Source organism: Schistocerca gregaria, chromosome 10, assembly GCF_023897955.1.
Source record: "Schistocerca gregaria isolate iqSchGreg1 chromosome 10, iqSchGreg1.2, whole genome shotgun sequence".
Lineage (NCBI taxonomy): Eukaryota > Metazoa > Arthropoda > Insecta > Orthoptera > Acrididae > Schistocerca > Schistocerca gregaria.
The window spans coordinates 196,499,521-196,514,763 of record NC_064929.1 but is presented as its reverse complement, the minus strand read 5'-3'; the positions used below and the strand labels follow the sequence as shown (position 1 = coordinate 196,514,763).

The 15,243-nt window shown below is 39.6% G+C and overlaps 1 protein-coding gene across 4 annotated transcripts in view; it reads right to left on the bottom strand.

The window, feature by feature from the left end:
* Positions 1 to 1,591: 1,591 nt before the first annotated feature.
* LOC126293397 (methionyl-tRNA formyltransferase, mitochondrial-like) overlaps positions 1,592 to 15,243 on the bottom strand; it is a 56,883-nt gene continuing 43,231 nt past the window's right edge. For 2 of the 4 annotated variants that reach the window (XM_049986605.1, XM_049986606.1), the window contains exons 5-6: positions 9,679 to 10,159; positions 1,592 to 1,747 (exon numbers count right to left, since the gene is read on the bottom strand). In XM_049986605.1, the coding sequence (XP_049842562.1) occupies positions 9,711 to 10,159 (449 nt within the window). In that variant the 3' untranslated portion in view covers positions 1,592 to 1,747; positions 9,679 to 9,710. Of the gene's footprint in view, positions 1,748 to 9,357; positions 9,420 to 9,678; positions 10,160 to 15,243 lie in introns of all 4 variants that reach the window. The other 2 variants (XR_007552288.1, XM_049986607.1) reach the window with 2 other exon arrangements.

The window sequence follows — 15,243 nt, the reverse complement described above, 5'->3', positions numbered from 1 at the left end:
GACCACATCGGCAAAAGAAGGATGTTTTGCTGTTGCGTGACAATGCACGGCCACATGTCAGTCAAAATACCATGGAAGTGATCACAAAACTCGGATGGACAACACTGAAACACCCGCCTTACAGTCCTGACCTGGCTCCATGCAACTATCATGTCTTTGGGAAACTGAAAGACACTCTTCGTGGAACAAGGTTTGAAGATGATGACTCCCTTGTGCACGCTGCCAAACAGTGGCTCGAATAGGGTTGTCCAGAATTTTACCGTGCGGGTATACAGGCGCTGGTTGCAAGATGGCGTAAGACAGTTGAGAAGGATGGAAATTATGTGGAGAAATAAAAATATTGTTCTTAAAGGATGTATCTACACACACACTGTAAAACTTTCAAACACGTAGAATAAAATATGGATTAAAAAAAAAATAGTATGCATTTCTTTTGGAGTGACCCTCGTACTATTGCTTTTATGTGTGATTTAGAAATAAAACCACTGGGACAGTAAGTACTTTTGACACAACATTTATTAAATTTTAGGTCCATTTTTGCTCGTTATTGAGGACTATTGTTTGTTTTAAGTATTATTAGTTCATAAAAATATCGAGATGTGGGACTGCGTCTAGGAAAATGCATATCTGCTTTAAAGTATATCACATGAAATGATGCGAGGTTAAAAACTGTACCAGTATGTCCCAGTGATTCCAAAGTGAAACCATCTCCTTATAAAAAAATGTTGTTTGCTTTTTACCAATTTCTTCATGTATTCGTTGCTTACTATGATAAAAAGGTTACTTTTGTGAAAAATTTTGAAATTGTATTCCAAAATGAAACCACCATCTTAAAATAATTAAGTGTTACTTTTTGACAATTTCTTCTTGTATTCATTGTCTACTGTGAAATATTTTTAAATTATATTTTTTTCATATTGTTGTGACTGAAAGGATTAACTACACCCCATAAAATGAAAGCTATATGATACCTCACTTCAGCACAGCTTTGTTCCAATAATGCGATGTGTGTAAGTAATTCTCGCAAACTGTTTTAATTTCGATTATGCTAGGCTACTACGACCTTGTAAGTGTTTATGCCTTCTATAGTTTGAGATACAATTTTTAATAAATGCATACATAAAAAAATGTATAGCATTTTCCGAGGATCTTACCAGCATTCAATCTTCAATCTTTGGAACAACCAGAGTGTCTAGTGTAAACTACTGAAACTTAAGCTAAGCTAACCTAACCTCAGGTAGGACTTCTAAAATTTAACTATTACACTCCCTTACTGAGCCACACAAAAGCTCTAAGGATACAGAATTTTTTTAATTGGAAGAGTGGATTACACAGCTGCAGAGGAATTTACAGACCTTATTCTTTAGTTGCAGTCATCAAAAATAAAAAAAATACAGGAGTAGGGGAAATGGTCTTGGTGATACTACAGTAGATGGATGACTGTGGGATATTATTATTTCGGTTTTATCATTGTGGGGCACATTTCAGATACAGTGATGAGCATTTAATCCTAAGTATTTAGTTATGACATTCATTTCAAAATTTAAATTTGTGCTACAGGTTAGGAACTAATAAAAATTACAACAAAAAATTTTGCCAAAGGTATTTATTGCTAAAAAACTGTATAACCAGCTGAATGACTAGAAATGTACAGTTTGTGAGTGCGTAACTCACACAGTCATTTTACATTCTCTTCTCAAAGTTTTATCACAAATCAGCTTATTTCTTCACCTGAGACTCCAGCATTCTGAAAGAAATACCAGTCTTATTAAAACAGATGACAGTTTTTACCTATTCTTCATTGCTATACATGTACACAATATCCCCTTTTTAGTTAAGTGATTTCAAAAATACTGTTCTCAAAAGAATATATATATAGGACCTAGCCCTTTCAAAGGAACCATCCTGGTATTTACTTAAGCAATTAAGGTAAATCATGGAAAAACTGAATCAAAATGGCCAGTGCTGGTTTGAACCATCGTCCTCCTGAATGCAAGTCCAGTGTGCTAAGCACCGTGTCACAATGCTCAGTACAATGGCAATGGGGTACGGAGGTCGAGCAGTTTCTCATAAGCCATACATTTCTGCAGGCAAAGCTAAGTGACGCTCGAGGTGTTATAAAGAGTGATGACACTGGAAAGAGGATGACTGGAGACAAGTGATTTGGAGTGATCAATCACAAGCATAGTCAATGCCAAACACTATGATGACTGAGACACATCACCATGGACATGCCCTGAAGAATTCCATTTGCAAGTTCGTAGTCAACTGTTCTTTGAGAGAAGAGGCTTATCTTGTAGTGAATCAAGTGACATGTTAGTGGTCAGTGACAGTAAGTAATACATGTGACATTCCTTTACTGCATCTTGTTCCAGTTATACAGGGTGGTGCACGAAATGTGTTACCATTTTGTTTTTGAATATAAACTTTATTGTCAATACAATCTGAAAGAAACATATATTACAATGAAGAGCCATTCGTGGAGATTTGTTCTTACTCAGCACATGCTCAATATGTCCACCATTTCGTTTCCTAACTTCCTTCAAACGAACACTGAAGTTAGTGATTTCCCTACGGCACATGTCTTCCATAATTTCACTGCAAGCTTGAAGAATAAGTCTTCTGAGCTCCATTAAATCACGTGGACGTTTCAGGAAAATTTTTTCCTTTAGGTACCCCTAAAGAAGAAAGTCACATGGATTGAGGTTTGGCCTACTGGGGGAGGAGGGGGGGAGGCAATTTTGTCCATCATTGAAGTGACCTGGAAACCTGAGTGAAATAATCCGCATCTTGAAATGGTTGTGTAAAACCTCCAACACAGTGTTTGCAGTATGTGGCCTCCTCCATCTTGCATGAACCACTGTGTGTTGAAGGGCAAGGCAGTAGCAAGAAGCTGTGGAATGAAGTTATTGCAAAGCATGCTCAAATAACACTCGCTGTTCACAGTTTCTTCAAAGAAAAAGGGTCCAATAAGTCCGTGACTGGAAATTGCTGCCCATGCTGTAATTCTCGGAGCATAATGTTGTCGTAAATGAAGCACTTGTGGGTTTTCAGTGGCCCAAAAGCGTACATTTTGTTTGTTAACCAGGCTGTCTAAATGAAAATGCGCCTCATCTGAAAACCAAATGTTGTCGAGTGTTTCTTCCCTATCCTTCACCCACTGAGCAAACAGTAGTCTCTGCTGCTTGTGTTCCTCAGTGAGCTTCTGTGCACAGCTGATCTTGTATGGGTACATATGGAGTTCACTTTTAAGAATGCGTTGAACAGACCGTTTGGATATTCCCAGTTGCACTGCTGCCTTTCTACACGATTTCCCCGGACTACTCTGTACAGCAACTCATACCGCTTCAATATTCTCCGGCGAACAAACAGGCTAAGGCCGAGGTCGCTTCGCTTCCAATACTGTTTGTTCCTGTACAAATTTATTGTACAACCTGTGGATTGTCTTCTTGCAAGGGACCCATCGTGTGTTAAACTGTTATCGAAAACACCTCCGAGTCACAACAAGGCTTTTCGTTTCATGGAAAAGTAGCACTTTTGCCGATCATTTCTGTGTCGTCAGTCTTCCATTGTCGGCAATTGCTGCTTACTGGTCTCCTAACGGCAGTATCGTGAATTAAACGTCATTTCATAACTCATTTGTTTTTCCAAGCTCTGCTGGTACTGCTGTAGAGATTGCAATCGGATACCTAATGTGCGTCGTAAATTGTGAAAGAAACAATTGGTAACACATTTCGTGTGCCACCCTGTAATAAAGTGATCTACGAGGTGCATTCAATACGTAATGCAACAGTTTTTTTCTGAAAGCATGTTAGTTCTATTCAGGATTCCAATACGCCACATTGGCTAAAAACCCTATTTTTCAACATAATCTCCGTTCAATGTGACGGCCTTATGCCACCTTACTGAGAGGGCATGCATGCATGCATGGTACCACTCTACTGGTCGATGTCAGAGACAATGTCTTTCTGCATCAATACTCTCGCCATCACCCACATACTGCTTCCTGTGGAGTGCATCCTTCATTCGAAAGGTATGAGACCGAGGCTGTAGAGTGCATGAGGAACAACAGTCCGAGGAAGTTTTGTGAGCTCCTCTCGGGTGTGCAGACTTGTGTGAGGCCTTGCGTTGTCAAGCAGAAGGAGAAGTTCATTTGCATTTTCATGGTGATGAACATGCTGAAGTTATTTCTTCAATTTTCTGAGGGTAGCACAATACACTGCAGTGTTGACCATTGCACCATGAGGGAGGACATTAAACAGAACAACCCCTTCACAGTCCCAGAAGATCATTGCCATGACTTTACCAGGTGAGGGTGCATCTTTTAACTACTCCTTTGGAGGAGAGGTGGTGTGATGCCACCCCATGGATTGCCATTTTGTTTCTAGTTCAGAGTGATGAACCCATATTTGACCACCAGCGACAATGTCCACCAAAAATTGTCATGATCAGCCCCGTGTAACATACATGCAATTTTGCACAGATGGTATTCATTACTCCTGTGCTCTTCTGTTAGGCGGCGAGGAACCTAGAGGGCACACACCTTTGAGTACACCAACTGATGGAAGAGTATGTCGGCACTACCAACAGAGATGTCCATCTGTACAGTGAGGTGTCTGATTTTTATCCATCAATCACCTCAAATGAGTGCCCGCACATTCCAACACTGCAGGATTCACAGCTACAGGCAGCCAGCAGGCATCCTGAAGATCAGAGATGTTTGCACGACCTCGCTGTGTTGATGACACATGCCTCGCCCAACGACTCACTGTGCTTTTGTTTACTGCCATGTCTCCAAAGACATTCTGCAAGCACCTATGAATATCGATGATACTCTGGTTTTCTGACAAAAGATGCTCAATGACAGCTCTTTGCTTGGAATGCACCTCTGTTACAGATGCCATTTTGATGGCTACGTATAACACCGCCACCGACTGGAACTGCATGAAATTACAGGGGCTGCAGCAGGAATAGCCACAATGTCCCATAACAAATTCCACATTTTTTCAACCAAAAGTGGCTGAGAAAAAAAAAATGTGTGGCATTACTTATTCAATACCCATCATTACATTGTGCATATTGTAGTACCAATACAGCCTCCTTCAGAAGTAAATATAGGAACCCACCACTGTGCTGACAAGTGTTATTTCATCCAGCACAGCACTTAGTGTCACATACATGTGGCAAGGTATATTTGCATGAATTTATGAACCCAGAGGAGTAAGGGTGAATGATGCATAAGAAAGAGTGTTAACCACATTGAATTGCCAACAGACAGATGGCATGAGTAGGACAGAATGGCTCATATCTGAACAAGAAATTGGTTCTGGACATGTACAGGGGTATCACAAAGAATCATCCAATTTGGCAAGTCTATATTTTTGAAAAAGTTTTTTTTTCCAATAGGTGTACAATATATCCTCCTTGAGATGCACAGCATATGTCAATGCGATATTCAATTGAGCATGTCTTGATTACAGCTTCCACAGCTGCTGTTATGCTATGTCTCAGTTCATTCACTGTTGTTGAAAATGGAGGCACATAAACAGTCTTTCATAACCCTCACAAGAAATAATCATATACAGTCTGGTGACCTTGGAGGCCAGTAACGTAAGGCTGAATAACTTGGTCAAGTGTGACCAACCCATCATTCAGTAATCATAAGCCCCTCTATGATACCTTGTGATCATGTGGATACTGGGTAACTATCATTACAGTGGAACTCTGATTTTACATTTCTTGCAATTCTGTGCCACAAATTCATAGCTCCTGTGAAAGACCCCTAAGGTCAATGCGATAAATTCCATGATTTTATTTATGTTTCTTCCTAGTAAGTAGGGTTTACTTAAATTTTACGTTCTTACTCAATGTATCGATTGACTTCATCCTGTTTTCTTCTTATTGACATTTGATGTGACAGAACAAGTTAAAAGTGCCACAAAATACAAACAGTTCGCACTGTGAGTGGTGGTGGAGTTGAGGGAATATTTCAGGCCATTGCAAAGAGGGGAGACATGAGAGAGGAAATGCTAATGTAATCCACAACTTCAAAGATTTAGCTTCGCAATTATGACACAATGACTCCTAAGTTATGGCAGCAATGGAAAAACAGAACAGTTGATGTGAAGTGTTCCGAACTCAGTCAATCTGTGACAGAGAGGCCCAGCTGCCACCTTTTCTTGTGCTACTTATAACTCAGTCTCATCTTTTTGCATGTCTTTCCAATGTCTTGTGTTCAGCGCCCATATAGACAGTCAACGTTCTAAATTCAAACACTGAGTCTTGAAGAATATGCTCAGTTATAATCAAGGAAACATTGGCCATTTTCAGCTAGTGAGCTCTTATTGGTTTGCAACTTGTTACATCGCCCACCACCCAGTGCAGCCACCACACCACACCACACTTCATTCAACTTGCTACATAACAAATTTACAGACCTTAGCCTATGAAACATTCGAAATTTCTAAAGTACTGGATTATAAAGTATAAACATGCACAGAAGCTATAAATTTAAGTTGGTAGGAGAATTTCATTCTTCTTCGCTTAGCAATTTTACCAACACTCATAACATCAATTGACATAACCAAATCACAAATCTAAAAAAAAAAAAAAATTAAAATTTTACATCATATAACATGACATATTGGGGAAAAAAGTGGGTTTTGCCACTAGCAATACTGTAGGATACGTAATTGAAAAGACTAGCACTTTGCTAATGATGGATGAGGTTGTTGAGCCATTTCCCAACATGCTACTACCACAAATTATACCTTAAAACACACAGTTTTGAGTGTTCTTTCACTTTATATTCATCTTGAAAATAGTGAAAATTTATAGCCTCCACAGTTAAATAATCTGAAAACTGTGAAATATGGTGAAAATTGGCAGATTACATCATCTTAGATATTTGTATTACACCTGCAGCCAATAGCTGTATGGGATGGTGACACCGCACTAATGCAGTGGCTTCTCACATATTGATCAACTATATTTCAACTACTGACACAATCATGATGTAGTGGCACAGTGAAGGCAATCAGAAATGAGGCTACTGATTTGTCAATCATTATGGCACCAAGTTGACATTTATGAATATGTTAGCAACTGGAGAATCTCAGTTGTAGTGAAAACTCTTTACAGGGATTTGATTGTGGTTGCACAAAGTGTAAATATTTGTGACCAGGAAGAGTATGAATGTTATTACTCATAGTTTCACTTGCAACAATATAAGCTGTCCTCTTAGGTTCCTGCCTAATCACACACTCAAAACTTGCCACATATTCACAAATGGACAGCCAAATATTTATTTCATCCTTTGTTCTCTGATCAGATGGAATGTTAAATAAGATCGAATATTGCAGAACATACTTGTATTAGATTCATAACTAAGTCCCAGTATGTGTTAAAAATGCTAAGATGTTAGCATGTAGCAGGATGCTAACCTACTAGCTTTTACTCAGTAAACCACAACTTTATTCATTTCGCTACAGATTATCGTATAAATTTTGTCAATTGGTCTTGTTCATCATCATATTTTTTGAAGGCTTGTATCTCTGATGCTTTAGTAACCGACATTTAATAAGGTCGATGTGTTTGTGGTATATTTTCAATGCGCTGGTGCTTTGAAACAGCATATTGTGACCCCCCCCCCCCCCCCAACGCACAAATGCATCCCCCCCCCCTCATCCCACATACACACACACTACAGAGGAAATGAATAATCAAACAGCACAGCACATGGTTCACACTGGGGTTGTTCTCATGTGCTCACAAAAATCAATAGTCGAAAGACCACTACTGATTCCACAACTGCAAAAAGTCTTCTTGACCCTCTAGCACACAGACTGATAAACAGCAAGTTCACTTGGCAACTTATTCAAAAGTAGGGATGATGAGATCAGTATGTAGCAAATGGACTGACCACAGCTTTCAGTTAGGTTTAATTTACATAGTTATACATCGTACACCCCTCACTACCAAGCATTAATTTTACTTATAGTAGTTCTGTTCGGAGCACGTGGACAGGATCTGGAATGTATCGTGCCTCTGTCAACTGCAGCCAATGTTGGCTATTCCATTTGCTATATGTGGCATCACAATTAATAGGATGTGTTCAGTGAACAGTTGTGCGATGGCTTGTTCGTCTTTGTTGCAGTCCTCAATTATGTTTAATACGTTGTGATGGCAGACAGATTGTTATACTTGTAATGGATTACTGGGACAGAGAAACATTAAAATCACACCAGGCTTAACTTTACTTCATATTCATTGGTATACATAAGCAACACATGTGAAGGAAAAGTTGCATTTATATACGTGCTTTCGCGAAACCTGCTGTGTTTACACTACAGCAAATGAGGAGTTCAAAGTGCAAATGCCGCACGTTGGCAATACTGCGGAATGCTCCACGACGACTGCTCAACACAGTGAACAAGGAAACATACACTAGAGGTCACTGTGCTCACATCACCAGGGTATGCGGCAACGCCGCTGGCTACAGAAGGAAAACGCACCTCCCACATGTTAGATTCAGATGCCTTTCACTTTAATTCACAGTTTTCAGTTTTTCGCCACGTTCATCAATTCCCCCCCCCCCCCCCCCCCCCCCCTGTGCGAGCACAAAGAAAAGATCTCTCAAAAACGCGTGTTTTGAGGTATTATTTGTGGTGATGGCACGTCAGAAAATGGCTAAATTACCTTGTGCCCATATACTAATTCGTTTCTTGACAAGTTTTTATTTGCTGTGACAAATCTGTGATTTTTTAAGAACTGATGAAATTCACTATCACAGAACTATTGTATAAACATTGCATTGTACATTTAATTTCCTTCACTTATACAGATTTCATACAAGGTATTGGAGAAGATTACAATTTTTAATCATATGTGCCAATTAAATATGTTTTTGCTTATATTTTGGGGATTTTAATGTTTTCCTCGATTCTGCATTTTCCTCCATTTTGTATTTTTTTAAGTCTGGACCGCACAAAAATGTAAAATACGGGTTTCATTGTATACATCTCAAGGAGGATGCAAATAAATCAATATCCTCTATGCTGAACCGTCTTTTTTGCTTCTTCTGACTCAAAACGCAGTGCAAGTCTGTCTACTGGACACTACTTTGGCGACATGTCCCTAACCTAACCCAGTTATCCAATCGGGGAAATAGGACCTATGGTCTAACCTGGAATACAAACCATGTATCCCTCCTGGCAATCCCTCACATCACTAAGAAGGGGAAGGCAAAGGGTAAAGGTAGACTAAAAATTTTTGTGGTCCAACATATTCGTTCCTGTGACCTCTTAAGTATGAGTTTTACCACTAAATTACTAGACCTGGAAGTATAATGGTGACTACCTGGTATCCTTGTGCTTGCCATTTTCACAGAGGGGCCTGAAGTTGGTGCAAAGAAAAACTGACTGCAAAGAAAATAAGACCTATTAATACAGCTGAGAATGGTATCCTTACTACACAAAGAATGGTGGATTTTGTTTTTTGAGAATTCATGCAACAAGTGCTTCAGGAAAATTTAACAGAACAAATATCTTGTGATAAGTTTCTTGGCTGTGGCTCAACATGGGATACAAAATTTAGTGAAGATAGCGTAAATGACGATCCTGTCTCAGGGTATGGAGAAGGGTTGAATAAATCACTTCAGACAGAAGACAGTACACTTACACAAATAACAGTAATTCCATTTGGTCCAGTGGTCATGTGAGGATCCATTCATCCAAAGGCACTTTTGACAGGAAACCATTATAGAAGTCAATTGCCGACATGGGCTTTTTCCCGATGATGGTGACTTTTGCAAAGGCCAGCCAGCTGCCATCCACACACATCACCCTCAGCATGGCACTGGCCCTGTGGATGCGAACCATTCCTGGAGTGAATTGCTGCCCCGTAAAACTCTCTGTCGAAAGTGCTCTACGTGGAGTCCTCGAAGATGCCACATCACCGCCCGGGATGGCAGTCGCAGGAAGTGAGGAGAGGTGCGAGACGGGAGAAGGCGCTGACGAGGGTGCGTCAGGCTGCGCCAGCCGGACTGCCGTGCCGTACCAGTTGGAGGTGACGTGGCCGAGAGCACGGCACAGGTTGTAGACGTCGGCAGCTGCCATCTTGTGCCAATCCGCACGGTACAGGGCTGGGGTCACCTTAGGAGCTGCAGCAGCGAATAAGAATATGGTGTGAGGGGGAGACAGAATAGTAGTTCTGACACAAAATTATGCAAAGTAGAGCATTTATCCTGACTCGTTAATTAACCCTTTGCAAGACTTGACAGTCGTGCCTCTGGTGCTGGACTGTCACACCTCTTGCCATGTCCCAGATGCTCGAAACACTGCTGACCAAGAAAATTGGAACACTACGATAGCGGCATGCAACAAACACCAAAACAGCATGAAAAATACTACATGCTTGGATATGCAAATGATTAGTATTTTAGCACAGTTGTACAAAACTGCTGTACAGTGTAAAGCCACTGGCACACAGACCGTGCATTCGAGCAATAAGCAATAAGAGTTTCTGATGTCATAGCATGGATAAAGCACTTCGGGAATCTTTCCGAATGAGCAGAGCAGTATCTAGCACGGCAGACATTCTGAATGTGTGTTTTAACATTGTGCAATGAGATGGAAGAATGCTACCTATGTCAACACACATGCTATCTCTCCTCAGTACAGATTTGCAAGACAACATACTGGCTTTCAGTTGAAGCCTATATGTATATTTGTAAGCATTAGAAAATTGATGATCTCTTGAAAACCGGTCATTAATTGTATGATTTGTTGTGAAGAAATGATGGGAAACATCATATTAGTGGTTAAAGAATGATTGTAACTTGTGTATTATGAACGTATGCCATTTCAAAGCATAAGAGGATGAATATGAAATGCAATGTTGTTGATGCTATTTGTTACAATTAAATGTCAGTTAATAAATATCTATGATTAAAGCTTTCAGTAGACAGCAAGACGCAAATTATGGCCATCCAATGGCTGTTGTCAGTATAGTACAATGTAGCATCACATAATGGTAAGGTAGCGAATGATGTGTTGTTGCTGGTTCACACCACATTACAGCCAAATATTTTTATTATCGGCCTTCACAATTTCTATTAAACTCTGATACTTTCTTGTTAATTTAGTAAAAGTATAATATTCAGTGTTATGTAGATATAATTGCATTCTCCCTGTGGAGTGAGTTCGTTTGATTGGCTTAATCTACAAAACAGTTTGCACTACTTGCAATAACATATTTTGCACTTTCTTGTTTTAAGTTACTTATTTCATACATTCTAAAGATTCTGCTACTGAATAGGAACACTCACCAAGCAAGAATTTGTTTTGTGCTATTTGTAATAGAACTTTTATAACCTGATTCCCTTAGTGATTGAACATGGTATTTTTCTTTTTGCCTTACATATCCACGGATATTGAAGTTTTTATTTACATATACTACAGACAAAACAGAATAATCAGCACATGACCAAGAGAGCAAATGTGCATTTTAATAGAGCTAATGTATGAATTTAATGCCCATGCATTTCATAAACGGTGTCAGATACAGCTGACAACTGCTGTTGGAGCACACTGCAATTCCATATACCATGTTGAGGCACATGTACCATGTGCACAGGTCGCATCATTTCTAAACACTCAGCAGTACAATGAACTTGGAACACCCAATGTTGGTGTTCAAAAGCAGGATCCATGTGCCCATGACAGCTAAAGTTAAATCTCTGAAAACATTGTGCAACAATGAGTGAGGAAAACTGGGAATTTAACCACTTGATACCACTGGAAGGTTCTATCAGCTCATATCAACACAAGCGCAAACATTCAAAAATTAGCCCACGTAGAGGAATTTATAAACAACTCATTAATTTAAGCATATAAAACCAGCATAAATATGCTCCTGCTGCAGCACAAAAAAGGCAATTCTGCTCCTTTTTAAAATACTCTGACAGAAAACTGGGAAACCACCTGCCTCAATCCTCATCCCACTTTCTTCATCAAAAATTTTGGCATGCAAACATTTTCATGCTCTTTTAACTAAGAGCATTCAAAATTATTTTCCCCAGTATCTCAGTGTACTGAAGCCTTTGTACTCAACATCCTCTCACTGCCAATTTCTATGTATGTCTCTCTCTTGCTGATTTACAGTATATCTCACTGACACTGTCTCCCCTCTCACTTACACCATCTCCTTTTGTTTTTATTTTCCACTGCTATTGTCTTCATCATGCCTCAGCAGCTCAAAACTTCTGGGGTTTCCAACGTATGTCTGGTCTCCACTCATCTCTGTTTTTTCCATTTCCACTGTTCTCTTCTCTCTTTTGCTCCCACTGTTACATCTCCATCCCTCACCCTCATAAACCCCCCCCCCCCCCCTCTCTCTCGCCAAGCATTACTGGGCACTGTATCCTCGCTCTTCCACCGTCACTGTCTTTCTGCTATTCCCTTACAGTATAAATATGTTCACGTGCCAAAATTTGTGGTGATGAAGGCAGAATGGGGAGTAAGGCAGCTGGTTCCCCAATTTCCTGTCAGGGTCTTTCAAAGAAAAATGTATCCGCCTTTTTTGGGCTCCAACAGGATGTGTTGCTTATATGACAAAAATCTAGAGGTCAGTAAACTTTTGACAGTTTATTTATATACTTTGAAACATTTATATACTTTAACATATATAAATAACAAATATGAATAAGAATACATAAAACAAGGTTAACACAAAATTATTTGCTTTGTATTTTTTTCTGGATACTTCGTTCAGTGATCGCAGTTCCCAGCTTATGATTTCCATGGTGTAAGAGTAAAAATGTTGTTATAAATAGGTTACTGAATTTTCTGTCTTTCCAATTTTACATAATTTTTGGCTGTCTCTTAAATTCTTTTCAGGCATGTTAAGACCCTTTTTAGCCCATTTTCTGCCACTGCAGTATCACTTCAGGCATAAATACATAGTGTGAAGTACCCATTAAACACGGATGGCATGTCATTAAGTTGTATTACTCTGTTTGGTAAACACAGAATCCTTGTGACGTTCACATCATCATATTTATATCTCAGACTGGACATTACATGAATATTTTATGGGTGCAAGTATTGTTAACTTCAACCTCTGGATTTCGGTGACGGGTACTGATATTAAAAAAATGTTTCAAAGTTTCCCGAGAATATCATCTTAAGACATATGACAAAAATTTTGATAATCTGCCATTACATAGAAATGACCATCCCCTCAATTGGTACTTTTCATACTCGAAAATCATGGATTTTCAGAGTTTTCTTAGGGAGTGCCCATGAACAAATGGTGCTTTTGAAAGCCACCTAAGATTCCCATCTAGACCAGACCTAACACAAAACAACCAACCGATTTGCTCAATTTGCCCAGGCCGGAGGAAGTGTGTAGTGTTTACATTCTGACCCTGTACTGTAGGGTAGCTACAGCATGCTTGTTATACCGATAGGTATAAAAATGATCACTAAGGACTGTCCAAAACATTTGATTCCTTTTCTCTGTGGTCAATAGAAACTGAGATATGACCCAGTAAAATTGCATTTTTGAATGTGATTTTTTAAAACTTATTAGTACCATGGATGGACTGATAAATGCGTTAATGAAGCTTACATTTTACAATACAATATTGGAAACATTATGTGCCCAATATTTATGAAGAACAATGTCTGACAACTGTACAACAGCCAGTACAACACATCAAGCGGTTCTCACTTACTCGGTGTTACTGACAATAATATTGTGTCAATAAATTGTGTGAACCATGGACCTTGCCGTTGGTGGGGAGGCTTGCGTGCCTCAGTGATATAGATGGCCGTACCTTAGGTGCAACCACAACGGAGGGGTATCTGTTGAGAGGCCAGACAAATATGTGCTTCCTGAAGAGGGGCAGCAGCCTTTTCAGTAGTTGCAGGGGCTAAAGTCTGGATGATTGACTGATCTGGCCTTGTAACAGTAACCAAAATGGCCTTGCTGTTCTGGTACTGCGAACAGCTGAAAGCAAGGGGAAACTACAGCCGTAATTTTTCCTGAGAGCATGCAGCTTTACTGTACGGTTAAATGATGATGGCGTCCTCTTGGGTAAAATATTCCGGAGGTAAAATTGTCCCCCATTCAGATCTCCAGGTGGGGACTACTCAAGAAGACATTGTTATCAGGAGAAAGAAAACTGGCATTCTAGGGATCAGAGCATGGAATGTCAGACCCCTTAATCGGGCAGGTAGGTTAGAAAATTTAAAAAGGGAAATGGATACGTTAAAGTTAGATATAGTGAGAATTAGTGAAGTTCGGTGGCAGGAGGAACAACACTTCTGGTCAGGTGAATACAGGGTTAAAATACAAAATCAAATAGGGGTAATGCAGGAGTAGGTTTCATAATAAATAGGAAAATAGGAATGCGGGTAAGCTACTACAAACAGCATCGTGAACACATTATTGTGGCCAAGATAGACACGAAGCCAATGCCTACTACAGTAGTACAAGTTTATATGCCAACTAGCTCTGCAGAGGATGAAGAAATTGATGAAATGTATGATGAGATAAAAGAAATTATTTAGGTAGTGAAGGGAGACAAAAATTTAATCGTCATGGGTGACTGGAATTCGAGAGTAAGAAAAGGGAGAGAAGGAAACATAGTAGTTGAATATGGATTGTGGATAAGAAATGAAAGAGGAAGCCGCCTAGTAGAATTTTGCACAGAGCATAACTTAATCATAGCTAACACTTGGTTTAAGAATCTTGAAAGAAGGTTGTATACATGGAAGAACCCTGGAGGTACTAAAAGGTACCAGATAGAATATATAATGGTAATACAGATTTAGGAAACAGGTTTTAAGTTGTAAGACATTTCCAGGGGCAGATGTGGACTCTGACCACAATCTATTGGTTATGACCTGTAGATTAAAACTGAAGAAACTGCAAAAGGGTGGGAATTTAAGGAGATGGGACCTGGATAAACTGAAAGAACCAGAGGTTGTGCAGAGTTACAGGAAGAGCATAAGGGGACAATTGACAGGAATTGGGGAAAGAAATACAGTAGAAGAAGAATGGGTAGCTTTGAGGCTTGGCTAACAGAAGAGATAATGAAGCAGGCAAAAAGGAATACAAAGTCACAAAAATGAGATCGACAGGCAGTGCAAAATGGCTAAGCAGGGATGGCTAGACGACAAATGTAAGGATGTGTAGGCTTATCTCACCAGGGGTAAGAGAGATACTGCCTACAGGAAA